Source organism: Sarcophilus harrisii, chromosome 4 (genome assembly GCF_902635505.1).
Source record: "Sarcophilus harrisii chromosome 4, mSarHar1.11, whole genome shotgun sequence".
NCBI lineage: Eukaryota > Metazoa > Chordata > Mammalia > Dasyuromorphia > Dasyuridae > Sarcophilus > Sarcophilus harrisii.
The window spans coordinates 423,162,169-423,188,814 of NC_045429.1; the positions used below are offsets into that span (position 1 = coordinate 423,162,169).

Below are 26,646 nucleotides of genomic sequence, written 5' to 3' on the forward strand. Positions count from 1 at the left end.
TTGAAACAAAAACATACCCAGGTCAATTAACAGTATATATGGTAAATAGATGGATATGGATTATGAATAAACCAGACAACAGGAAACTCCACAAAGGAAGGGAATGTTCTTAGAAGAAATTTATTTCATTACTGACCCTCAAGTAGCAGCATTTGATTTTCATCAAGCTGCCACATTCTTCTCTCCTAAATGGCACCAAATCTTAGGGAGCAATACTGGGTTCAATCTTCAGCCTTTCACAGACCTACATAGCAGGAACATTCAGCTGCATATAGAGATAAGATTTGGGGGACTATTTCTGTCTAAAAAGAACAATTTTGGACTACTCAAAAAAACCAATTACCAATTATTTTGATCTGGCGCCAGTTTCTGGTGAACTATAATCCTAGTTAACTTCTCACAGGAAGAAAAAGACATCAAAATATGTACAGAAATCAGCCTTCACCTACCTGTTTGAGTGGCCCAGTTTCTGGGGAGGTTTGAAGATTCCTATCCATGCTGGGACCATAATAACTGCTACTATAGCAAGTTTTCTCAGAGGATTCTATGTAATTCAGGAGAGACAATCAAATCTCTTTCTCCTTGTTTTCTTTATGGGAAACTGATTCCTTCCCAACTCCTAATCAGAAAATAGGGCTTGGACCTTGGATAACCCTTTTTAGATAGAAATTCACAGCTACTAAACATAGTAAACTAAAGACATTTTTAAAGTGCTGAGGATTAAGCTGCTTAATCTCATCCTTTTCTCAAACTATGTTTGTCCTTTGGGGAGAAGATACTAAATAGACTGCATCAATTTTCTCTATTCCAAAAATTCCACCTCCAAAAGTAAAGGGAAACTTCTATCATTCTAGGGGTGAGAGAAACAAGAGAGCCAAGTGCATAAGAAAGAGCACCAAGGTGGGAAAAATAGTGGATGTGAGGTCAGATTTCATTCTATTAGCTATAAAAAATGAGATTTCTATACTTAGAAAGATTACTTTCTTAGAAAGTATACATAAACAGGAGAAACACTGATAATTCTGACAGACTTCCTTGGTTAAAAATATTTGTAATGAAACTCACAGAAAAACTAAAATCAAAAACTGATTCCTTACATACTTACATTCCTGTACATTCCTTATATGAACATTTTCTATTTTATAGTCTGGATTATACCTGAAAATGCTGGTTATAAAGCTTGGGACTCTTGATCGAAGTAATCTTTTCTGCCCTCCTCCCTCCATCCCCTATCATAGAAATACACAAGGGAAAAAACAAAAATGTAAAAATAGAAATAAAAATAAATGGAAGTGAGAAGAGCAAAAGTAGGTGCTGAGCCTCTATCCAGTTAATAGTATTCAGATACTCTCTTTCCCCCTGTGTTATACAAAGCAGGATGTTAAGGAAGGAAATCAAGAACTTCCCACAATAGTTTAAATTTTATGTTTAAGGATTATGTTATAGAAAACCTGTTACTTTCCTAATCAGGGAGGGGATACAGTGTAATTTCAAGGCATCTCAATTTAATATTCATTTAACCCCAAAGCAATTGTGCAATAAGCAAAATATCAGAAAAGGAAAACAACAAAGTTATCTTCTCACAGGAAGAAAAAGACATTTAAAATATGTACAGAAATCAGCCTTCACATACAGGAGTCTTGTTTGAATGGCTATTGAAGATTCAGATTCCAAAAAAAAAAGTATTACCCACATCAGGAATGTTCATTGGCGCTCAACAGTTTCTATTAGGGCTGCCCTCTCTAAAAGAAGTAATGAAGTGGTACCGGGATAGGTTGATTAGTGCAATTCCCACTGATGGATCTGTTCTAGAAAGGGAATGCCCTAGTCAATGCTGCCTAAGGGTTCAGAACACATGGAGAGAAGGGGAAGTCTACTGTTCCCTAACACATACAGTTTGCCACCCAGAGAAAGTCTGGAGTCCCCAACAAGACCTTCTGGAGGGGGTTAAGCTTCACTAAATGAGGGGTGGCCTATGGCATTCAGGACACTTCCTTTCTTTCTAGGTCTCCAAAGTCACAAGTCCCATTTGAATCCTAATGCACAGCCCTGTGCACTCAGCGTCTTGCAAACATACACGTGCCATGTTTCAGCTCTCCCCTGCCAAGGATGGCATTAACCTGCTCAAAGCCACCAGAATCGTACATACACTATCAACATGATAAAAAACACAGCAACTGCCGCAAGTTTGGCGTAGGTGGACCGCATGTTCAAATACTTCGCATCCTGACGGTATTTCTTGGACAAACTGGACAAATTGTTGGCTTTGGAATCCAATGCTGTCAAAAAGTAGAAAAGGAATAAGACAAATTAGCTGAAGAGACCTTTTGCTAACATTCTTTTAATTAAAATAAAAGCACCTTTTCCCACCTCCTGTTTTATTATGACATGGGATATTTTCTATGAATAGCATATACTTCACTGAAAATATCATAAGATTCATGTAATTTAGGAGTAAGAGAAAAAGCTGGACCAAAATTGGACAACTCTTAAATTATAAACTGGCTCTATGGGAGGAATTCTTCGAGTCTGCAAATTTATTTTTAAATATTCTGATAACCTGCATTTTGATAGAATTAGTTTTCTTTGTCATCCTCTATGTTTATTTTATGCATTTAAAAACATTATTCTAAGAGAGGTTCAGAGGTTTCATTAGACTCCTGATGATAGAAGTTCATGACATAAAAAAAAAAAAGTGTATAAATGTAACAAATGATTATCTCCTCATCAATGTTAACAGAAATAAACCCTTCAGGAAATGACAATCTAGGACACTACTTTTTTGCATTTCAAGAATATGCTGAAATAAAGCAGTGAAAATACAAAGAAGCCACTAAGGGAGCTTTAGGATCCCTTTTTCATAATAAAAACATTATTAATAAGTTTCCATTAATCAAGTTCTAAACCAAACACTGAGAGGTAGAGGAAGGCTGTATAATGATCACTGATGATGATGGGTCAGTCCTGTGTCACTGTAAGATCCTCAAGAATCTTCTAAAACATCCTATGTAATTGTAGGAGATCAGTTTTAGAAGAAAAAGCTAACTGGAAGTCAAGGAAGATGAACTCAGCAATTTATTCAGAGTCCTGGAGCAGTGCGGGCTTAGCCCAATCTCTTCTTCATGCTATATTTAAAGCCTAGTGTGCAAAAGTTCACATTTAGAATGTGGAAAGAACCTGTCCTTCTATCTAAAGCAGGGAAATGAACTAGACATTTCTGAAAGATTCTCCACAAGAAGGGCAGAAATAAAAGGCATTATTGGTCATCCCTTAGTGACCACAATGAATTTGAAACCTCCAAGCATTTTAATTCAGGTTTGACCACAAACTACTAATTCATGATATAGAGTGAGTGTCCTGGAGTATGATCACCACTACCAACCCCCTCCTCTTTTGGGGTGTTTTAAGATTTACACAATGCTTTTCTTACAATTCTAGAAGGTAGACAATACAAGTCTTTTTAATTCCCATTTTAATAAGGAAAATTGAGGCCCTAAGTAATTAAGTGACTTATCCATGGTCACACAACTACTAAGTGACGTGGGGTTCTCAACTGCAAGTCCAATATTCTGCCCATTATATCAACTATAAGCCTTTTTTTTTTCTAGGAAATGCTGATGTGCTCCAATTTGACACTAAGAATACCTCTGTGGCCTACAAGTAACCCTGCATTTTGGAAGGCCAGGCCAAAAGAATGAAGCAAACAAAGGAGCTATCAGGCTACAAAGATTCTTATGTTGGCTACCTGAGGACCAGCCTCGCTGACCACCCAAGGCTCATCCTCAAAAGGCTGAGTGTGGACGATGAACTATTTGAACTAAGGCAATCTTACATAAAATGATCTGTATATATTATGCATGTAATTCTATGTGTACATGTTATCTCCCCTTCTAGAATACAAACTGAGGAGTCAGACAGCATTTTGTCTTTTTTTGTACCCCAACATTTAGCATAGTACCTGGCACACAGTAAACACTAAATAAAAGTCTGACTGATGGCTTTGTGGAAGGATTATTCATCCCTATAACTAGATTTTGAATCAACTAAGCCACAAGCATTTGTTAAATACTTAAAGATGGCTATTTTATATATATTTTTAAATCATATTCAAATTCTTTGAAAACTGACTCCATGTATATTTTTATGTTTCTTTGTTGCCCACATGCTAAATCTTATGGAAATAGACTCCAATTTTTAAATCTAATTCTACCACTGACTCAACTAATATTCTTTAGCAATTTATTAAATTTCTTTTTTAACAAAACTGTCATAAAGGTGAACATGAAATTATTTCAGAAAACATGATGTGATGGAAATTCCTATATCTCACTGTAAATATAAATAATAACTACAACAACATCACCAATATTCCATTTACTAAACTCTGTTGTGCCCTTCCCCATTAACAAGGGTCTCGCTTACAGAAGAAATAATAGGAATACTTCCTCAACATCTCCAGGAATTTTTATAATTAATGACTGAAAGATTAGGGAAACAACACTAAGTTAGACACAAGATTAGAAACTAGGTTTCTGTCCCAATATTTGAATAACACAAATATTCCTACAGCTAAAGTGGAAATAGCTTTAAGAGTGCAACCTTTGGTGTAGTGGATAGAGCACTAACCTCGAAGTCAGGAGGACCTGAGTTCAAATGTGACCTCAGACACTTAGCTAGCTGTGTGACCCTGGGCAAGTCACTTAACCCCAACTGCCTCAGCAACAACAAAAAAAAGAGTGCAACCTTTTTATAAAGGTTTATAAAACCTGAAGTTTTATTAAACTTACTTCTTAAGCTGATTCTGCAAAAGTGTTCCTTAGAGAATGTAGTAGGTTTGGGTTTTTTTGCAATATTAAACTAAATGTGGACGTTGCAATTACTTTTAAATTACCCATTAGATCTATGAGATAAAGTTTAAAAAAATGCAAAAATGTGTCAATTTAGGCAGGGAAATAAATAAAAAAATGGCAGATAATAGTACAAAGAACCTTACTGGTTTTTATCATTAAAGGGGGGTAAGAAAAATTGCAAAAGGAGACTTTTGGCATGGAAAATGCACTCCAGTGCCTTCTGAACACCTGAAATGATAAAAGCCAGAGAAGCAGCAAGCTGATAGCCAGGTCTTTTTGAAAGCAACTAAAGAAATGTTTCCAGACCTTCATAAGCTTTGAAGTAATAATAATCCATAAACTTTGAGGCTGAGGAAGAAGAGTCTGAAAAAGACATTATCCTATTATAAAAAGGCTCAACACAAAGTACCTGCCACTAGCCAGAATGGTTTAAAATTATTCTCCTGAATAAGCCCTATTTCCTTTTGCTTCTTAGGAGGCAACAGGATGTTAAGCCAAGCCAAACCTTGAAGAATAGATAAAATTTGAAATAAAAGGGGAGGAAGGAGGGAGTGTTACAATATTCGTTATGGTACAGAAGTAAGGATGAATGAAGGAAAGTTAAGGAAATTGGTCTGGTTGTACCAATAGGCAAGTGCAGGAAAATAGTGGGCGATATGTTTTGAAAGGGAAATCAGAACCAAAACTGTGGAGGACTTGAACATTCAACTAAGAAATTTGGATTTCATCCAAACAAAACTAGGACAGGACAAAACAGGACAGGAGAACAATATGATTCAAATAGCATCTGAAAAGACTAGAGTAACCTGAGAGACACTGGATTAGAAGGGGTAAAAAACTAAAGTAAGAGAAATCAAGTGAGAGCCAAATTTCAATTTTAATAAGTACTCAAAAGCTTTTTCTTATTTCCCTTAACTTGTGCATGTTTTTTAGATGATAAAATACTTGGAACCTTGAGAAACTGGCCCCAAGATGTATGAGCTCAATACATTGCAGGTACTAAAGAAATACTAATCATTCTGGTAGCTTCATTCTACTATTAATCAGGTGAATTCTTGATAAAATAAGATATGGTGCAAGTACCCCTTAATCCATCTACTCATCTTTCTGGAATAAGGGTGTCCTGTTCTTTAGAAACCTATTACTCTTAAGAGAGAGGTACCTGAGAGTGCTTCCCCTCGCTGTAAGACTTCTTCAATATTAGCCACCATGATTCTCTGCACATCCTGTAGTTCAGTGTTGATGGAGCCCAGGTTCCTCCGTGCACGGCTGTCAATGTACAGTTTTTTGGTTTTCTGAATGTAAGTATCTGGAAAGATGAAGCAAGTGGTCACTAAGAAACATTTTCATGCAGGCTCAAAAATACCCTAAGGCCCATATCCAGGGGACACAAAACATCATAAAATAACTCATTTTAGGGCATTTGGGGCATGAAAGGGTGGTCATGAAAACATCAAATATATTTTGGAAGAAACTTTCCCCTTGTTAGAGCACCTAAAAAATGTTGGATGATGAACTGCTCTTTTTCTAAGAAGGAAAAAATTAGAGGGACAAGGGTCCTCATGCAGCACTTGCCAATCTAAAGGAATTCAAATAGGCTGACAGACCAATCTCCTCATTAAGATAGCAAGAAAACTTACAAGATTTAGTTTAAACTAAAAATCCTATTAAAAATAGCTATCTTATGAGCCACTATTATCACCTATTCTCAGAGATCACTGCATGCAATGTGGTACAACATAAAAAAACTACAATAAAACAAAAAAGAGGGGCAGGTAGAGGCAAAAACACATAGCACAAATTGCTTCAAAGTGGGACTTCTCAAACTGTATTGCAAAAACTTTTAGTGGTCAGGAATAACAAGTCAGGTAACAATGAGAACTTAATTTCTGGCTACATCATGACATTCAGAACCTGGTCTTTTAAGAAAAAAAGGCCATACTATAATCTGCATTTGTCATTTCAACTTTTAGAAGCTGAAAACTACCTGTTTAAAATATTCTCCAGCTATCTTCCAGTAACTATCACCTTCTCTAATGTTTAACTTTAGAACTCTTACATTTACAGATAAATCACATTTTAAAAATCAAGTTTTACAAAAACTCTTAATGCTTACTGCTCTCTTATTATTACCACCCTACTTTCATATTCCTACTCCCTATAGTCCTCAACAATAATGGTAGCTTTAATTTCCTTCCACTTTTATTAAGATGTCCACTCATGGGCTAATTTTCTTTAAACTGAGGCTAACTTGTTCCTTACTCAATTAGAGCTGTATATTTGTGAACAGGTAAAATCTGAAAAACTAATCTTTTAAAAATGTAGCATAAATTAGCACATGCTAAAACTTTCTCAAGTTATACAATATATTCTTTTCCAATTCACCATTTCTGAAAAGTCATGCTAACCCAAATCCCATTTAAATCTCCAGAATACAAGACAATTGGTACCTCAAACTTTAAGCATTTTTTTTCTTACTTATATTTTCAAAGACACACAATGATGTAGGCAGGCAGATTCACAGATGGATGGATGCTTAACCCAATTTCATGCACTACCCTGGGAAATGTTCCACTTTGCTGCTTAAAGTAGGTGTTTCCCTCATTATCTAAAAGATATGACTTTCCACAACCTGAAGCTGATGTTGACATGCTTGTCCTATTCATTCCTTCACATGTGGAGAATATTTTCCTTTCTTTCAAAAGATGAAAAGACAATAGATATTTCATCATATATGAGGACAGCTTCTGACACAGACACTGATCTGAAACCACTTCTGGGACTCTGGATAAGTCCACAAATTTTACTCTAGGTAAAAGAAAAACCCATTGTGACTCATTTGTAACTTGAGATCTTCAGCACCACCTTTAGATATGTTCCACAATGCTTGAGCTGTATGTAATAAAAGGAGATCAGGAACTAAAAAGGACTAACATTTCTAAGGGAATGAGACCAAGACACTGAATTACATTGTTTAGACTTTTGTACAAAAAAAGAATGCTGATTTTTTTCCGAGAAACATAACGAACAAAAATAATAATAAAGTTCTAAGCCTTAAAATGATAGCACAATTCTTTAATAAAGCAAAGAACTTCCTGTGGTTTGATTATCTATAGTACAGTACAAGTTAAAAGCTCACCAAATTCAATGAAGGAGTAAGGTCTGGAGACAGTGGGCACCTTCTTTCCATGTTGTTCATCAAATTCAGAGTGCAAATCCTCAAGGTAGGCAAATGCCAACTTTTTGGGGAAACCAGCTTCACACAAAACCAGGTAACATACTCCTTGCTCGATAATGTAACTAGAAAGATAAATCAAAAAAGTAACCATAGATTCAATGTAGTTTCTAGCATGCAAGTGCCCTCTTAAGTTCTCATGTCCACTCTTGATACCACAAGAGGGCTCTAAACTATTCCTTCTTCAGGCTGGAAAACCAAAAGACATTATAAACCACATGCTCTTTAGGCCAAAAAATAGTAATTTTTCCATTAACTGAAGTATATTTCAAAAGCAGGAGTAATTTATCTATATAGTACTTTATTACTTTAAAGTTTTACATACACTCTATTAAAACTGTTCTTATCAGTAACACAAAATTCACTTAAAACATCTTATACACATCTAAAATTATCTGAAAATTCTTACTTGCAAATCCAACCATCCTAAGATTACATTTATTATCCCTCCCTATTACACCTCGAAATAGCAAAATGAACTTTTAAAAATGTACTTAAAAACTGGATGCCAACCGTAGAATGGAAGTGACTTGAGATAATTTGGTCAAAATCATACTACTGTCTCAGTTTTAAATAAATTCAGTTCAACAATCACATCTTATATACCTACTATGTAATAAGGGATGTATGAGGTGCTGGGGATACAAACATGCAAAAAAATAAAAAGTTCCTTCCTTTCAGGCCACATAATCTAGAAGATTGAGTTATACAAACAAATGTTATACTGGTATAATTTCATAGGAAAGGCCAAAGTTTCATGGATGAGATGACACTTGAACTTGGCCTTGAAGGAAGGAAAACATTTCAATAAGTGAAGACGTGGGTGCAATCCATTTTAAATCCAGGTATAGTAGGCACAACACAAGTAGAAGGCTTAAAGAGAAGGATGGAACCAAAATGAAAGGAGTTTAACTTGCAGACAATGGGGAGTCAAATAGTGATGGAATAAATGCCTTAGGAAAACCACACATATTGGGATGAGAAATCTATACTGAAAAAGTAGAGATTAGTAGCTGGGAGGCCAGTTAGAAAATTACTCTCACAGCGCATCCTTGCTAGCACTCATCCTATACAAACCCTCCGTTTGCTGGCCTTGACAAGGCCGCTTTTAATAAGTTCCCACACTCATCTTAATTTTCTGCTGACTTCACATACCTCATCTTTCAGTTGAAACTGCTTTTTTCAAATTTACTAATTATTTCTCTTTATGAAAAAAAATTTTTTTAAAGACTATCTTTTCTTTTTTATAGACATCTTCAATTTTCAATGTTCCCAGAGAAGGAACATCTTCAATTTTCCCCAGTGTTTCCCTTCCTAGGAAAGCAAAAGGAAGGAGAGAAGGAGGGAAGGAAAGAAAAACAGAGAAAGGAAAAGAGTGGTATATTGGAAAAAGTTCAAAAACATATGCAATATCTGTGGACCTCCCTCCATGTGTCTGCTTTCAAGTCACTCTTTGATTCTTATAATTTTGCTACATTTACATTTAATTTGTGTGTGATTGTTCTTTCCATTTACACCATTGTAAGAATTGGCTATAATGTTTTCTTGCAATTCATATAGATCTTTTCATGCTTCTCGCTATTAATTTTATTTATCATTTCTTATAGAATAGTAATATTCCATTACTTTCACAGACTACAATTTGTTTATCCATCACTCAATCAATGGGCATCAATTTTGTCTTCAAATGTTTGCTATCACAAAAAATGCTGCTATAAATATTTATATAAATATAAATGTATATGAGGATTGTCTTCTTAAGATCCATCTCCTAATGTTTTCTCTTTTTAAAATTTATGGAATTAAAAAACATCTCCCTCCACCAAAGATCTCCTAAATGACAACTTTAATGGCCTCTTCTCAATCCTTCCTGACCTCTCTATAGCTTTTGAGATTATTGACCAACTGCTTCGATTGGATACTCTGTTTTCATGACATTATTCTCTCCTGATTCTTCTCCTATCTGTGTAACCATTCCTTCTCACTGTCCTTAGTTGGATCTTCAGCAACATAACAACTATAGAAGTCTCCCTGCGGCTCTTTCCATATCTTCTTCTTTTCTCTTCCTCTATTATTTTTTTTTGGAATCTCAATTTCCCAAAGTATTATTATATCTATGCAGATGACTCTTAGATTTACCAGTCCAGTTTTAACTTTTGTCCCAAATTCATCTCACATTTTAAACTGTCATCAGATGTCCTCTTAAGTCCACTGTATGACTGTCAAATTTTCTAATCAGTTCTGGTCTTTTCATGAGGAATGTTTAAAAATCCTCTTTCATTAAAGATTCATCCCCCACACCCACTCTACCTCCTCAATAATATTATACTCATTTTTGCAGGATGAGTTATTCTTGGTTTTAAGCTTATATTCTCTGCCTTCTGGAATATCACATCTCAAGCCCTCTTTTCCATTACTTTGCTGGCTGCCAGAACTTGTGTGTTTTTGACTGTGACTCAATGGTACTTAAATTCTTTCTAACCACTTACAGTATTTTTTCCTTGATTTAAGAGCTTAAGAGTTATAATATTCTTGGGAGTTTCTTTCAGAAGGTGAAAGAAGATTCTTTTAATTTCTACTTTACTTTCTGGTTCTAAGATTGCTATGAGTTTTTCCTTCACAATTTCCTGAAACAGGCTGTTCAGGTTCTTTGTTATTGCTGTCAATGTGTTTCAAGTAGCTTGATGATTCTCAAATTATCACTCCTTTGATCTATTTTCTAGGTCAATTGCTTTTCTTATGACATAATTTACATTTTCTTCTATTTTGTTTTCAGTCTTGACTTTATTGTTTCTTCATGTCTCATAGAGTTATTAGCTTCTGTTCGGCCAATTTTAATTTTCAAGGAGTTTTCTCCATTAAGATTTTGTAAATCTTACCAAGCCATTAATTTTCTTTTTATATTTTTATACCATAGCTCTCAACTGGTTTTTAAGATCATTTTTTAGTTCCTTCTTTAATTCTTCTAGGAATTCTTTTGGGGGCTTGTGTTCAATCTGCATTTTTCTTTAAGGTTTTACTTGTAAGTATTTTGAAACTGTCTTCTATGTTTGAATTTTGAATTTCTCCCTTTCCAGAGTATTCTTAACGGTTGGGTTTTTGGCATGCTCATTCTCTCAGTCTCCTTTCTTGATCTGGACTTTAATGCTGGACTCTGTTTATATCTGGTGGGGGCATGGGAAATACAGAGAGGACCTGTCTGGCATTTTAGTCCTTTCGTGTTGTCCTGCTGCTTTCACAGTTGGGTCTAAGAGCCTGAGAGTTTGCAATGTTTCCAAAGTGGTATGATCCAGGGAAAAGTTCACAGTTCTTCTGGTCTGACCTCTCTAAGATGGGCCTACTGACTTGTGCATGGTTGAATTTCTTTCTTTTTTTTAAAAAAATTATTATTATTATAGCTTTTTATTTACAAGATATATGCATGGGTAATTTTTCAGCATTGACCCTTGCAAAACCTTCTGTTCCAACTTTTCCCCACCCCCTTCCCCAGATGGGAAGTAGACAATACATGTTAAAATGTTAAAGTATATGTTAAATACAATATATGTATACACATCCATAAAGTTGTTTTGCTGCACAAGAAAAATCGGACTTAGAAATAAAGTAAAATTAACCTGAGAAGGAAATCAAAAATGCAAGCGGACAAAAACAGAAGGACTGGAAATGCTATGTTGTGGTTCACACTCATTTTCCAGAGTTCTTTCACTGGATGTAGCTGGTTCAATTCATTACTGTTCTTTTGGAACTGATTTATTTCATCTCATTGTTGAAGAGAGCCATGTCCATCAGACTTGATCATCATATGGTATTGTATATATACTGTATTATATTGTATGTTGTATTATATTATATTGTATATTTCATTCAACATCAGTTCATGTAAGTCTCTCCAAGCCTCTCTGTATTCATCCTGCTGGTCATTTCTTACAGAACAATAATATTCCATAATATTCCTATACCACAATTTACTCAACCATTCTTCAATTGATGGGTATCCAGTTTCCAGTTTCTGGCCACTACAAAAAGGGCTACCACAAACATTCTTGCACATACAGGTCCCTTTCCCTTCTTTAAGATCTCTTTGGGATATAAGCCCAGTAGTAACACTGCTAGATCAAAGGGTATGCACAGTTTGATAACTTTTTGAGTACAGTCCCAAACTGCTCTCCAGAATGGCTGGATATATTCACAATTTCATATGGTTGAATCTATAGACTGATACTAAGCTCAATCACTGTTATAATACTGCCAGGCTCTGCTAGATGCAGAACCAAAGAATCACTGGCTCTCTGGTGGTCTGGGCTCCTGTTTTAGTTACTCTTAAATCTGGCTTATGTTAGAGCCGAGTTACCCTTTGTTTCTGGGTTCACAAATCAGTATTTGTTTGATGCTCAAGACAGCTAAGGCTCCTGGGACTTGCTCCTGACTGTTCCTCTCTATCCTGTATCTATAACTCAGAAATAGGTAATGGACCAAAAAAATCCCCAGACAGTACCTGTTCTTGTACCCAGTGCTAGTTCAGGGATCCCTTGGGTTCTCTTTCTACCCAAACTACTCCAGTGTTCCCCTTAGTCTCTAGATCTTAGAACACACCTGCTCCAGTTGCCACCCATTCCTGCGCAACCCCTACCCCAGTGCTGGTAGAACTCGCTCCCTTCCTAAACTGGACTGGACTGGAAAAGTAAGAACACTCTGACTTTTTCCTGGCTGTCCCATACAGAATTTGGTCTGGTACATTTTCTAGGTTGTTGTGGAGGAAGTTTGCTGGAGAGCTAGACCAAAAATGCCATTTCTCACTCCATCATTTTGACTCCATCTAGTGCCTACTGGACAGCTTGAACTAGATGTCCAGTAGACATCTTAAACTTAACATATTCAAAACTAAATCCCAATATCTTTCTTCCCCAAATCCTACCCTCTTGTGACTGAAGACACTACCACTCTCTCAATTACTGAGACCCCAAATCTAGACTTTACATTCATTCCCACAACCATCACCCAATAGTTGTCAAGGCCTGTCATTTCAATCTTTGCAACATCTTTTATGTACGCTGCTTCTCTTCACTGACATTGCTACCACCCTCATCACAATGGACTTTTACAAAAGGTTCCTGGATATTAAGACTCCCTGCCTTCGTTCCAGTATATCCTCCAATTGTCAAGTCAGTCTTCCAAAAGCTTGCCTGACTACATCACCCTCTATTTAATAAACTTCAGCTGCCTATAAATCTTTGTGTTTGGCTTTTAAAGCTCTTCATAAACTGGCTCCTTCCTACCCTTCCAATGGAAAATAGCAAAAAGGAATTTACCTTAACCAGGCTGGTGGTAGTAGGAATTGAAAAGGGGATGAAGATATACAAAGGTAAAATTCATAAATTCTGGCAAGCAAACTGGATGTAGGGGATAAGTGAGAGTTAACAGTTAAAGAAAACAATAGAGGACAATTAAAGACTAACTACAATTTGCCTCCTACCTACTTTCTAGCTTGATTTCAAGGTATCAACTCATTCAATCTTTGCAGTTCTCCCACTTTATATGGATGACTCTCAAATCTTTTATCTCCAGCTTGACCCTTCCATTCACATATTTTTAACAAAGTAAACTCATATTTTTCACCTTTCTCCACATCAGTGGTTCTTTTCCTTGGTCTCTCAGGCTAGAAATCTTCTGAGTTACTTTTAATCTGTTTTTTCATCCTCCAAATTGTAGCTGTCATTAAGTTCTCTTTTCAGAACTAATCTGAATCCATACTAGTGCAGGCATAAGGCTATGAATCAGCATAGAAATGCTAGGTAATGTTTGAACTCCCATGTTGGCTCAGTCAGGACTGGCCTGGCCTCATGTGGTGGGGATAGAATGGAATTTTGGTGCATATTTAATAGGGATCCCTAAGAAGTTGACCAAAAAAAATATATGTGATTGGAATAATGAAAATATAAAGGATACTAAAAAATAATTGAACTCTAAGTAATTATAATGCTTTGTTTTGGTCCTGAAGAACAGATAATCAAGACCCTTTCATCTGTTCAATAAAGAAGTAGGGGCAGAATATGGCATTCACTGGCTTTCCTTAACTATCTTTCTGTTACATGGGAAGCCAAATGGAAAAAGGAAGGTCAGGAAATGTGACTAGAAGACCAAAAAAAGCATATAAGATATATATGCACAATGGTACATGATGTGAAAAAGGGCACACCAAAGGTCACAGAGATGAAACAGAGAAATATGAAGAAAACCAAGAAAGTGCAGTGGCATGTAAGCTAAGGAAAGTCAGTAGGTAAAGTGTATTATGGATATAAAAAGAAAGAAAAACTAATTTGTGGCTGCCCTTAAAGAGTACTTGGAGGACCTCAACTACAATCTGTCCCAGCACTAAGTGCTTATTTATGATCTTCTAAATTATTCAGTTTAAAATACTGTTAGCATTCCTTATTTATTCATCCCTCTTACCCTTCAATCTTCCCATTATATTTCATTTAGTAGATAAAGAGATAGGTGTGGAGGTGAAACAGATCAATGAGTCAGCAGTTCCAAGATCTTGTATCTGGTACGGGGAAGAGTTTAAAACTGTGTTTGTGAATCTATTATGCTATTCCTGATTCTTATTACTATGGATAATTTTAAAGTTAGCTGTATATGTAAATCTACTTTGTTTATACTCCCTCTGGTATGGGACTAGGTTAGTTTATGCAAGAGGTTCTCATCCTTGGATCAAAGATGTATCAAACTGATAACACTTAAGTCAACACACCTTTCTGTTTCAGTGCTGTTACTGTTACCAATCCAGGCACTCACTAGCGGTGACCAACACAAATCATGCAACTGTTTGCTATCACAGCTTGGATTTCTTTTTTGGTTTTTTTTTTTAATCCCTTTTCTTGGCCTCTATCCATCAATTCTTTTGCCTTTGGTACTGATCTGCATGCTTGCCATCTACTGCCAGGCCTCCTACAACAGCACCTTACTAGACTGGCCCCTTCAAACACGTTCTCTCTATTCAGTATCTTCTGCCAAATTACTATTTTCACAGGTGTGTGATCATGTGACTTTCCTGGTCAAAAATCTGCCAAGACGCCTTATAAGCTCCTCAACCTGACATTTAAAACCCTCCACAATCTGGCTCATGACAGACTTATCTTGAGTCAGCCCTCTTCATGCACTCTTTATGTCCCAGGTAAAGGGAACTACTAGCCGTTCTACTTTCCATCTCTCCATATTCGCACAAGTCTGCTGGACATTTCCCCCTTAGGACGGTAGGGCAGATGGGGACTTCCTCCTCCTTGGCCCCTCAGAACTCTGATCTTTCTTTAAGAATTGGCTTGCGTGCCTTTTTCTCCTGGGAGGCTTTTCTGATCTTTCTCAGATTCTTCCAAGTATGTACTCATCCTTGCACATATTTCCCCAACTCTAAAACTAGCTCTTGGAAGGGGAGGTCTGTTTCATTTGTCTTTGTATATCCATTTCCCTACATGTGACAAAGGTGTAAATGTTTATTGAAACTATTACCTTTCTCTTCTCCCAAATATCTGTGAAGCTCTTCACTTCCTTTTTACCTGTATTTGTAACATTCAATAAAACCTGGCAAATGTGGATCAAATTCACCTAAGTTCTCTAATGAAGGTAACAAGAATCAAGCTTTCAAAAGAGGTAGAGATGTTTCCACAGATGTCTTAGAAATTATTTTCTTTTTTTCCCTTGACTACAAATGTGTCATTCATAGTATTAAAAGTAAGCTATTCTTAAAAGCCCCATTTACAAGTGTCATGGAACAATGCAAACCCTTTTTTTCTTTTTTTGATAAAGCATATTCTATTTAGGTGATATTTGCTATACTTAATATATTTATCTGAATTAAGTTTTAATAAATGAAAGATTCCTGAAAGTTAAATGTTGCAAAAAAGGTGAATTTGGTTGGCGGTGAGGGGCAGGGAAGAGAGGACAGTTACTATTTTCTTCTTTGGAATGAGGTGCTCTTGCTTTTCTCACAGCATATTCTATTCCCTTAAGTCTGGATCTTCCAATTAGATTCCACCATTCTGGTCAATTATCCCCAAGTTGCTATACTTCACTCAAATGATAATAAACAGATACATCAGTCATACTCACTGAAAAGTCATTGCTCCTGCTTCCAAGGTACATCTTGTAGGGGACTGTTCATTCAACTTGCGAAAAAGTTGCTTAGCCTGACTCTGGTACTGTTGAAGATCTCGGCCAGACTGAAAGAGAAATTAAAGAGTCATATAAGAACAACCCGCCACAAAGTTAAGTTATCAATGAACTGTACCATGAACCTGCTTCTGAAAAGACACTCTGAATGGGACTCTTCACTTCAAAAATCAACAATTAGAACTTACTTCTATAGAGGGTTTTAATATTTGTAGAATGCTTTGAATTCATTATGCTTTTATGGGAATTGGAAACCATGTTTCAATAGCACAACTTAAAATCACTGAAGAAATTTACATTAGCTATCTATTAAAGCCAAATGAGTATATTCTAACTATACATAATTTAGTAGCCAGATACATAGCTTATTGGACATGAAGACCAAAATGCAGCTTCCAAACTGGTTTGCTCTATGGCCCATGTTCTCATAACCTGAATTCATTTATAAGATGAGAAAAATAATCCTTCCTAGTATACAACTATAAATAATGTGGTTGGCAATATACCATGTTTCCTACTTAATCTACCTATTATAAATTACAGATGGTATAACCTAGAGCTAGGAGGTCCTTAAAGTTCATTAATCCAGCCTTCTCATTTCATAGATGAGGAAATGAGAAAGAAAACACCTTGCCTAAGAATAGCAAATATAGCCTGGAGAGAATACAGGTCACTTTAAGCCAAACCTCTTGCTCTATGCTACATGCCACATATGGGCTCATTCAAGATAATGCTAATTATAAATACTAATAAACTAGAAATAGCAAAGGATAGTTCCGCATTATGACAGGAACATCCTAATACCATATCATCTTATCAAAGAAGTTCAAGGGGACATTCTGAGAACTGGAGATTGGCAAGTCTGAATTTCAGAACTAGGGAAAAAGAAAAAGGGGAAAAAAGCTTCGACTATTAATACTTAAGAAAATAGGGAAAGTCAATGTAAGGGAAATTACATCTCACTAAACTATTAGAGTATATTTGGGTAAAATAACTATTAATATAGTTAGGTAAATAAATAATAGTTGGGCAAGTAAGTGACTAGGTAGAACTAGTGTATATAATTGTTATATTTTCAAAAGGCCTTTGCTATGGTTCCACATGATTAAAAATTTTATCATGTGATTGAACTGATGTTTTGTCATAGATAATTACCTTAAAGACAGGAAACAGGCTAAGCTAAAATATCCACCTGTTTTGTCAAATCTAAAGTCAAATCTCTTGACAAAAAGTGACATCATTAGGCTTCCCTTTAGGAGTGACCTCCAAAGTGGAGCCTACACCCTGACTCCCAGGGGAGTAGGAAACAGCCAACTATGGCACGGTGAGACACATCACATAGCAACTGCCCAGCACCTCCACAATCGACAATGGTGAGGCTTCTGACACAGATCTCAAGTCCTCCTCCAAACTTACCTGCACATCAACCACTACTCTTCCAATCAGACAGGTTCTCAGTCTCAATGTCATCCTCACATAGCTGACACCTGTGTCCAACCATGACTGATTGACCTACTTATAAACGCCTGTAACCTTTTCTCTACTTTCACAATCACCATCTTACTTCAAGTCCTCATCACCTTTCACCTGGACTATTGCAACAGCCTTCCTTAATTGGCATTTGATTAAAGTCTATCCTCATCCAACCCATTCTTTACACAGCTGCCATTATGATTTTCTAAAACAAAGCTTCTTAAACTGTGGATTGAAATCCCATATGGGATCACAAAATTATGATTTATTATCAGTAAATGTTTGATTTGTATGTCCATTTTGTATATTTATATACCTGGGTCATGTAAAAATTTATCTGACCAAAAGGGGTTATGAGTGGAAAAAGCTTAAGAAGCCCTGTTCTAAAGCACTTCGATACTCACAATGATGACCTTCCAAAAAAAAAAAAAAAAAATATATATATATATATATATATATATATATATATATATATATATATATATCCTATATATTCTATTTAAGAGGGTACAGAAGTAGGAAATGCAATTTAATGTCATTTATACTCAAAAATGGTTAATACACAAATTTTAGTGTTTCTTCCAGAGCCACATTTTGAAACAAAAACAAACACTTAGCTAATCAGAGTGACCCTACTGCCTAAGGTTTTACCACTTTACTTTACAAAGTCACTAGTTAGTCCAAGAAACAGGAAAGACTGAAAATATAAATAAGTTCAATAGGGTTTATATAAATTCAGGACTAAAACAAACTAGGAAATTTCAGGGCATATTTTAGGTGGATATCATTAGGGGTACTTTGCTTTACCACAAATAATGTTCTTTAGTGATGCTAGAGAATACTAATCAAACCTCATTTGGCATATACTAAACTTATACATTTTTTTCCAGGATTTAAATTGCAAACAATTTTGCTATCCAAAAGGAAATTTTTATTTTCTACTTATTCCTACTCCTCTCTTATTTCTATAACTTTCACTCACCTATCTTTAAAAGGGGCTTCATTTTGGTACCAAACATTCCCCTAAGTCCAAAACCATTTTCAGCAGCTTGTGAACAATGAGCAAAGTCCAATTAATAGGCTGTAAAAAGTTTGGAATAAAAAATGAATGCCTTTAAAATAGTAACATGACTCTCAAGTGACAAATTTACATATAGAGGAGAGCAAGGCAAGATTTTAAGATTTAGGACCAAAATGGATCTTATCCATCCAAAAATTATTTAGTGAAATTTCCTAATTTTTGCATAGCAAATTAAATCCCATCTAACTCAAAAATCCTGAGGAAATAACAGTAACATATTTTTAAAGCATTTTCCTCAAAAATAACTAAGATTAATAATGCATTTTAAGGTAAGTTAAGAGGAGTCCAGAGAGGACTATGCTTGGATTTAAAGTTGCAACTAGTACCTGAAATCTCATAATTTGATATTTTCTCTTAAGATACATCTATTTAAAACAAACCAAAAAAATTCTTTTATTATTTTGACAATTGATATTATTTGTCAATTTCTGTACAATCTCATTTGAAACTATGCTTTAATAGATTTTTATTCTATCTTCTCTGCTTGTATCTGAGCCTGCTAACAGCTAATCCTATGCTAGGGCACAACATCAATGAGACTTTTGTGTCCCTCATTCCACCTTTGTGCATCTTCGGTTTGTTGAAAAATGGGATGAAATTTGGAAATGGAGAATAGAATAATATTAATCAACTTTAGTATATGGCTGCATTTTTCTATAATTTGATCAAATAAAAGTCCCTCCTCACTCCAAATTATCTTAGCAGAACTACTTTACTATTTAAAATACATCTTGCAATGAGTCTTGTTGTGAAACAATATTTTCATGGGTATATTAAAACATGCCCATGACCAGAGATATCAGGTGCTCACTTGGAAGGCCAAGTGAAACTAAAAACATCAATGTAAATTAAACATCAAATTCTTGTTTTACAATAAACAGATGCAAAAATCTCATTCAATTGCTCTGGCTTCTTCACATATTAAAAAAAAAAATGTGTTTAAAGGAATGTTTTGTTTTGTTTTGTTTTACTTCTGTATATATGCATCACAGAGTAACTGAAATCTCTTTTTCATGTTGCACAAATAATTTACACTGCTATCCACATTTTTAGAATAACTTTTGGTCTTCTGATCAATTAAGTATTTTATTAAGTACCTACCATGTGCCAAGCACTGTGCTGTATTGAAGATACAATAAATGACAATCTTTATTCACATGAATATACTTATGACCTCTCTTGCAGGACCTTGTTTTTGAGGGTCTTATGTATTACTTAATATTATGGTTCATAGTTTTAAGCTCAAGACGCCAGATTTGACAGCTTTGATAGATCCCAATCTCCCAAGATAAAACATAAATATTGCTTTATAGATTCTGCTTATTTTCAAACTTAGTTTACATAGTACTCCACTATGCCAGTCCCCTTTAGAACATGTTCTTCTTTATCCTACTTTCTATTCACCGAACTGAAGGAAAAAAAAAAAGTGACTGCAAGCAGTATAATGAGATAGAATGGGATAAAATCCCCAGATAAATTCTCAAACAAAACCCAGAGGCTTTTGAAAAGCAAAATTAAGAGACTGTTCTAGGCAATACAAGTTTTTACTGCCTTAGACTGAACACGGAGCACTATCGCATGCCATCTGCTGGCCCTATAAGAGTGATGAGCTTGGTTTTCATCTTCAGTTTCTGTTTACCTCAAACGGTGGCAAAGGTCAGAGATACCAAGAACCTTCCTCCAAAGCAATGAGGGTAGATGTTCAATAACTGACTTTTAAAAATTCAGCTGTAGTAGGGATGAACTGCTGACTTGAAACTCCCTTTGGCCTCCCCTGGGGTAGATTTACCTCCTGCTCCACTCTTGCTTGTCTCTGCCCCTGTCAAGCTAATTTAAGAGGGAGGAATATAGGTCAATTAGGGAGGGCAGGCCAGAAAAGGAGGAGGATCTAAAGAGAGCCTGAATGAAAACAAGGTGAATGAGGTGCAGAGCAACACCACCCGCATGAAGAGCCGGCATAGACTTGTGTCCACACACTCCAGCTTGCAAACTACTGTTCATCCCTGTGTGAGGATTTCCTGCTGCTTCACATCACAGTCCTGTACTGGTACTGCCTGGAGAGGAAGTTTAAGAGGGAAATTCTTGATTAAGTGATCCATACTGTTTTCCCAAACGGGGAGCATGTATCACAAGGTTTGGTCCCACGTCTTTTTCTGTTGCCTCTTGATCTTCTCTCAGAACCCTTATGGGTTTAATGATCACTTTACTGCTGATGACTTCCAGATCCATCCACCAGCCCTGGCCTGGATCCCAGATAACTGCCTCCTGGACATTTCTATTTGAATTTCCCGTAGGCATCTCCCCCACACAGAATTCACGATCTTTCCTCAGATGCTCCTGGTCCCTCTCTCCTTTGCAAACCTTTCTTTCTGTCAAGGGCACTGCCAACCTGAGACCTTGATCCTCACCCATGTATCTATTCTTTTGCCAAGTCTCACCAGTTTTATCTCCACATTTCTCTTATCTATGACCTTTTCTCTATTCACACACAAAATCCAGTGTTCAAATCCTCAACATTTCTCACTTGGACTTCTACAATAGACTTCTTCCAATCCATTGTGCACAAAGCTACCAAAATGGCACTCCTAAATCACAGGTTTTCACCCTTAGCTCAATAAACTCCAGTGGCTCCCTATTATCTCTAGGGTCAAAACCAAATTCCGCTATATGGTCTTTAAGATGCTCCACATCTTAGATCTAACAAACCTTTTTTTCCATACTTATCACACATAATCCTCCTTCACAAACTTTAGATCAACTAAAGTAGTTTCACACACCCCTGCTGAGCCATTTCTGGGCCTGCACGAGCTGACCAAGACTTGAAAAGCCCTTTCTCTTGCTTTCTTAGAATCCAGCTCAAAAGCTAGGTTTTTTTCTGCACCAAGTCTTTCCTGTTGTTCCCAGCTCCTAATACCTTCCTTCCCCATTACCTTAGGTTTCTTCTGCAGACCTTACACATGTATCTTGCCTTTGTATGCTTAGCACCCTTGCATATGGCAAATTAACTGCAAAATGGATTGAAATGTCTATTTCCTATTTATAAAGCTTTGTTCTAACTTCAAACAGGAAATAATTTTATGGATATAAACATTGGCTCCAAGAAAAAGTGCTCATACCCACCTCTGATTTCATTAAATTGATCTGGGAAAAGTCCAAATAAGGTGTATTGTTTTAACTGGCTCACCTAAATTCATTCATATCAAACAAATATTTAAGTGCTGAGGTACTGGAGATACTAAAATGAGATATAAGATATAAGCTCTATTCTTGAAGACAATCCAGTGAGAAAAAGAAAGCATATCTACCAAAAAAAAAAATTATAATAAATTGTCTCTAAGTAAAATAAAACAAAACAAAAGACAAACAAAAACAATATGATCCTTCTATCTAAGAGACTCTGGAAAGATTTCATAAATGAAGTAGCATCTGAGATAGGTCCAGAAGGAAAGGAAAGATTTTAACAATTGGATGTAAATAGGAAAGGATGTCTATTACAAGCAGAGGGGACAATGTCAACAAAGGCACAGATGTATGTAATAAAAGAAGATAAGAAGATGAGATAGGCAGACCAGGAAGGATTTAACACTTACACTAAGCTGAACAGAAAATACTCTGAATTTATTACATGGCTGGGGATCAATATGAATCAGCTTAATTCGCAAATATTACATTCTGGATTAGAAATTTTTTTTTACACTGAAATGAACTAAAGTAATGCCAGATTTTATAAATTTTTTTTTTTTTTTTTTTTTTTTTACAAATTTTACATTTGTATAATGTACATTTTACAAATTTTAAAATTTTACAAATGAGAAAAATGAACCCAGGTAAAGTATCTATCTTGTACAAAATTAGTTTCCAAATCAGCAAAGCTAGGTCTCATGACTAAGCAGTGATCTTTCTGCTATTTCTTGACTTCAGAGATTAGAAAGGACAAATATCTATTCTATTATTTCAGAGCTGGAAAAGCATACCTATTAACTGATTTTACTTCTCTTATGTTAACTTAACTCTGCATTCTGTGGCCCTTTCCAACATTGTTTTCACTTCTGTTAAATAGTTTCAATCCTTTTAAGTTTCTTCTTAAATTTTGGTTGCTTTAATTTATCTTAAAAACAAATGCACAAAATTTCATTTGTGTTGTCCTTTCCTAAACTTTAATTTACATAAAAACTAAATGGCCAATTTTAACAATAAGATTATCAAATATTATGCTAACTCTTTGGATTAGTTAAAACTTTTCCTATTATGTCTTTTGATTCCAATAAAAGCAGCTACTTTGGAACTGCCAAATAGTTTCTATTCCTTTTTCCTTAAGTTGTCATTTCAAACCTTTAAAGTTATTCACCTGTACGTCAGTTTTCAAATGTAAAATCAGAAAGTCCTGTTTGAGAAATGTTTCCATAAGTGCTAATAGACCAAAGATGCTATTTCTGATGGTAACTGAAAACATAATCTCCTATAGGCTTCATCTTTAGCTATGTAGGACAATAGTCTACAACTCATTAAGGATTTCAGGCTTTGTAGGAGATACAGAAAGGAGCAAATCTTTAGTCATTTAATCCTTTGATCCTTGATAAAAGTCTTTAGTTAAGAGGTAGGGCAGAGTGGCTAACAAAATTAAAGAAAAATTAAGTTACAACTCTAGAAGTTCCTATCTGTACAATTGCCCTCGACAAATCAGTTTGAGCTTCAGTTACCTCATCTATTAATACACTTTTGTCCTTTTCTTCCCACCATGGATACTATGAATATGGAAGAAAAAAAAAATCTAAGATGGCACTGAATCCTATTTCATCAATCTCAACAGTATATCTCACATTTACATAAAATGTTATGTTTTGCAAAACCCTTTCTACATAACAATCGTGAAGTAGGTACTAAGAAACAAGTGTCATTATCTATACTGATGTGTTCTATATTAAACAATTAATCAGGATCAGTCAGAATTAGAACTCGGGTCCCCAGGCTTTTCACTCCAATGATACTTTACTATAGTATATTGTCTTTTGTGTGGCCCTTAGCACAGGTACTTGCTTAGGTGGTGCAGTGCACACCTGTTAGACCTGGAATTAGAAAATCTCATTTTCCCAAGTTCAAATCTGGCTTCACACACTTACTACCTGTGTATCCTTGGACAAGTCACTTAATCTGTTTGTATCAGTTTCCTCATCTGGACAAGGAAATGGCAAACCACTCCAGTACCTCTATCACTAGAGTGACCTTAGGCACTGGAGATACTAAGATGAGATATAAGATATAAGCTCTACTCTTGAAGACAATCCAGTGAGAAAAAGAAAGCATATCTACAAAAAAAAAAAAACTTATAATAAACTACCTCTAAGTAAAATAAAACAAAACAAAAGACAAACAAAAACAATATGATCCTTCTATCTAAGAGACTCTGGAAAGATTTCATAAATGAAGTAGCACCTGAGATAGGTCCAGAAGGAAAGGAAAGATTTTAACAATTGGATGTAATTTGTAAACCCCCAAATAGGGTTACAGAAAGTTGAACTTGACTGAAAAAAACATACATAAGTACCTGAGATAGGCTTTTTTTCTCAAGATTTCACTTGTGCATACGGCCTAGAACATTATGAGGGGATCCATGCTGAGGATATCATGATAATTTCAACCACAATACTTCCCTTAGGTCTTCATGGGCTGCTAGAATCAGAAGAATTCACCCTGTGCTAACCCAATGTGGGATAATCAACTTCTCTGAACTTACCTAGGCTGGGTTTTAGATGTCATTTGACATGAAAAGCTTTGTGGCCCATAAGAAAAAGCTAGGAGTTTACTGGACTGTGATCTCAAGGGGCCAACAATATGACAACATGGCAGCCAAAGAAGCTGCCCTAGAGTCCAGAACAAAAGAAATGATAGTTCTGCTGGATCTGATCCAGTCCATTCACTGCATCACAGTCACTTCCAGGCACCACATTTTAAGAAGGGTAATGACAAAAGATGACATAGAACTTGCAAGAACTGCAGTCACCTCAGCAAAGGAAAGACAAAAGGGGGCCGCATGAGAGCTGTCTTCCAGTATCCGATGAGTTCCCTGCTAAAGAGATCTATTCTGTTTGAACTGCAGGGCAGAATAAGAAGAAAGCAATTTCAAGCCTGGGGGGAGGGGGAGAGCAGATTTATACTCAACACAAGGAAAATCAGAGGTGTCCAAGAATCATCTTGTAAAATAAGGGGTTTTCTCTCGATGGTTTTCAAGGAGAGCTTAGAGAACCTGCTCCGATGAAGGGTGTAACCAATGACCTCTGACTCTTGAGATTTCCCATCTTTAATGGCTGATAGAACCTCCCAGAGCTTCGTTTGGTACAAATCTGAGATAATCACGTAAGGTCACTGTAACGGGACCTTAAAAGTAGTCCATGACTATGACAGGCAGTTAATATCCAAGTGTCTTCTCAACTGAGCGTAAATCATAAGAAAAATCACATTTTTTATTTTTTTTTCAAGATTTAAACAAGGCAAGAATTTAAATCTTCTCGTCCTTTTTTATCAACCTCTAACTTTAATCCCCATATAGCTAGCTTCCTCCCAAGAAACTTAACTCTGCCACATTTCCCCACCACCCGTCTAACGATCCCAGAGAGCGGGGTCAAAGATTAGCGGCAGGCCCTCCTTTCCCGATAAGAGCAGGGAGGCACCGGGGAAAAGTAACCCGTTCGGGGGTCAGCCGCGGGTCAGGGTTATTCCCAGGAGCTTTCACCGGAGCAAAGGGATGGTTTCCGGTTAAAGTCAAAGAACTCGGCCGGGCGGCCCCGCCACGCCCCTGCCCCCAAGCGCCCCGGGACGTAACAACTTTCTCCCAAGCCCCCGGCAGCACGTGCAGTCCGAGGCGCGCTCTCCTGCAGGGCGGGACCTCCGCGCCCCGGCCCACCGCGACGCACTCGCCACCCCCCGCCTCGCGAAAGGGAGGGGCCGAGGCTCGGGGCTCCCCGGCGGAGCGGGGGGCGGGCCGCACTACCCCCCTCACCTGCTCGTCTTCCTGCATGGAGGCCGCCAGCGGGAGCCCGTCCGCCACTCGGGCGATCATCGTCAGCAACACCATTTCCTCTGCTTACAGGGGAGCCGGTACCCCCCGACGCCGGCAGCCGCGGTAGTCTCCGCTTATTCTGCTCCCGACGCAGCTCAGCCTTTCGCTCCGGTACTTCCCTCCGCCTGCGTCTCCTCTTCCCCGCTGAGGTGGCCGGAAACCGACGCGCGGGAGGCTTTTTTCCACTTCCGGTCCCGCCCTTATCGTAGTCCGGTCAGAAGCAGGCCGTTCTGACGCATGCGTTCCTACCTTTTGGTCCTATCCGTTTCAACTGAACCTGACAGGCCCCGCCCACTTTCCCCACCCTCTCCGGCTAGAGGCTCGGAGCGCAGTCTAAGCCCCGCCTCCTGAGAGATGAGGATGGGGAGAGGGAGAAAGGCAGCGGGAGGGAGAGGATGCTTAGAACATCCACGCCGGGTTATCTGGTGTGGAGGGCCTGGAGGAGAGCAGTGACAAAATCTCAGAAATCATTTTGTCCAGCCTCCTCAAGCTGCCACCCCCTCTGCGATGCTCCTGATAGATCCCTGAACAATTCTAGTAACGAGGAAGAACTCCCTCCCCTTGTTTATTTTTTGGGGGAAGAGGGGAACTTCATGCATTATATTACAAAAAAAAAAAAAAAAAAAAAAATCTTCCATTGTCGTTGCTTTTTGACAACTTAAATTGTTAGAAAATTCTTCCTTATTTGGAACTTTATCCTTGCAACGTTTTTAAACTGGTTCTATTTTTATCCTTCATTGAACAATGTCACTTTATCTCTTTCTTATTGAAGGCGGTTGTTTTA

The 26,646-nt window shown here is 36.9% G+C and overlaps 1 protein-coding gene across 1 annotated transcript; it reads right to left on the reverse strand.

The window, feature by feature from the left end:
- Positions 1 to 101: 101 nt before the first annotated feature.
- Positions 102 to 26,099, reverse strand: SEC22B (SEC22 homolog B, vesicle trafficking protein). The gene is made up of 5 exons (XM_031967395.1): positions 25,803 to 26,099; positions 16,192 to 16,301; positions 7,990 to 8,150; positions 6,013 to 6,159; positions 102 to 2,279 (listed from the first exon to the last, which is right to left on the reverse strand). Exons 1-5 carry the CDS (start codon positions 25,875 to 25,877, stop codon positions 2,125 to 2,127), a joined length of 648 nt encoding a protein of 215 aa, XP_031823255.1. The 5' UTR covers positions 25,878 to 26,099; the 3' UTR covers positions 102 to 2,124.
- Between the last annotated feature and the right edge of the window lie 547 nt (positions 26,100 to 26,646).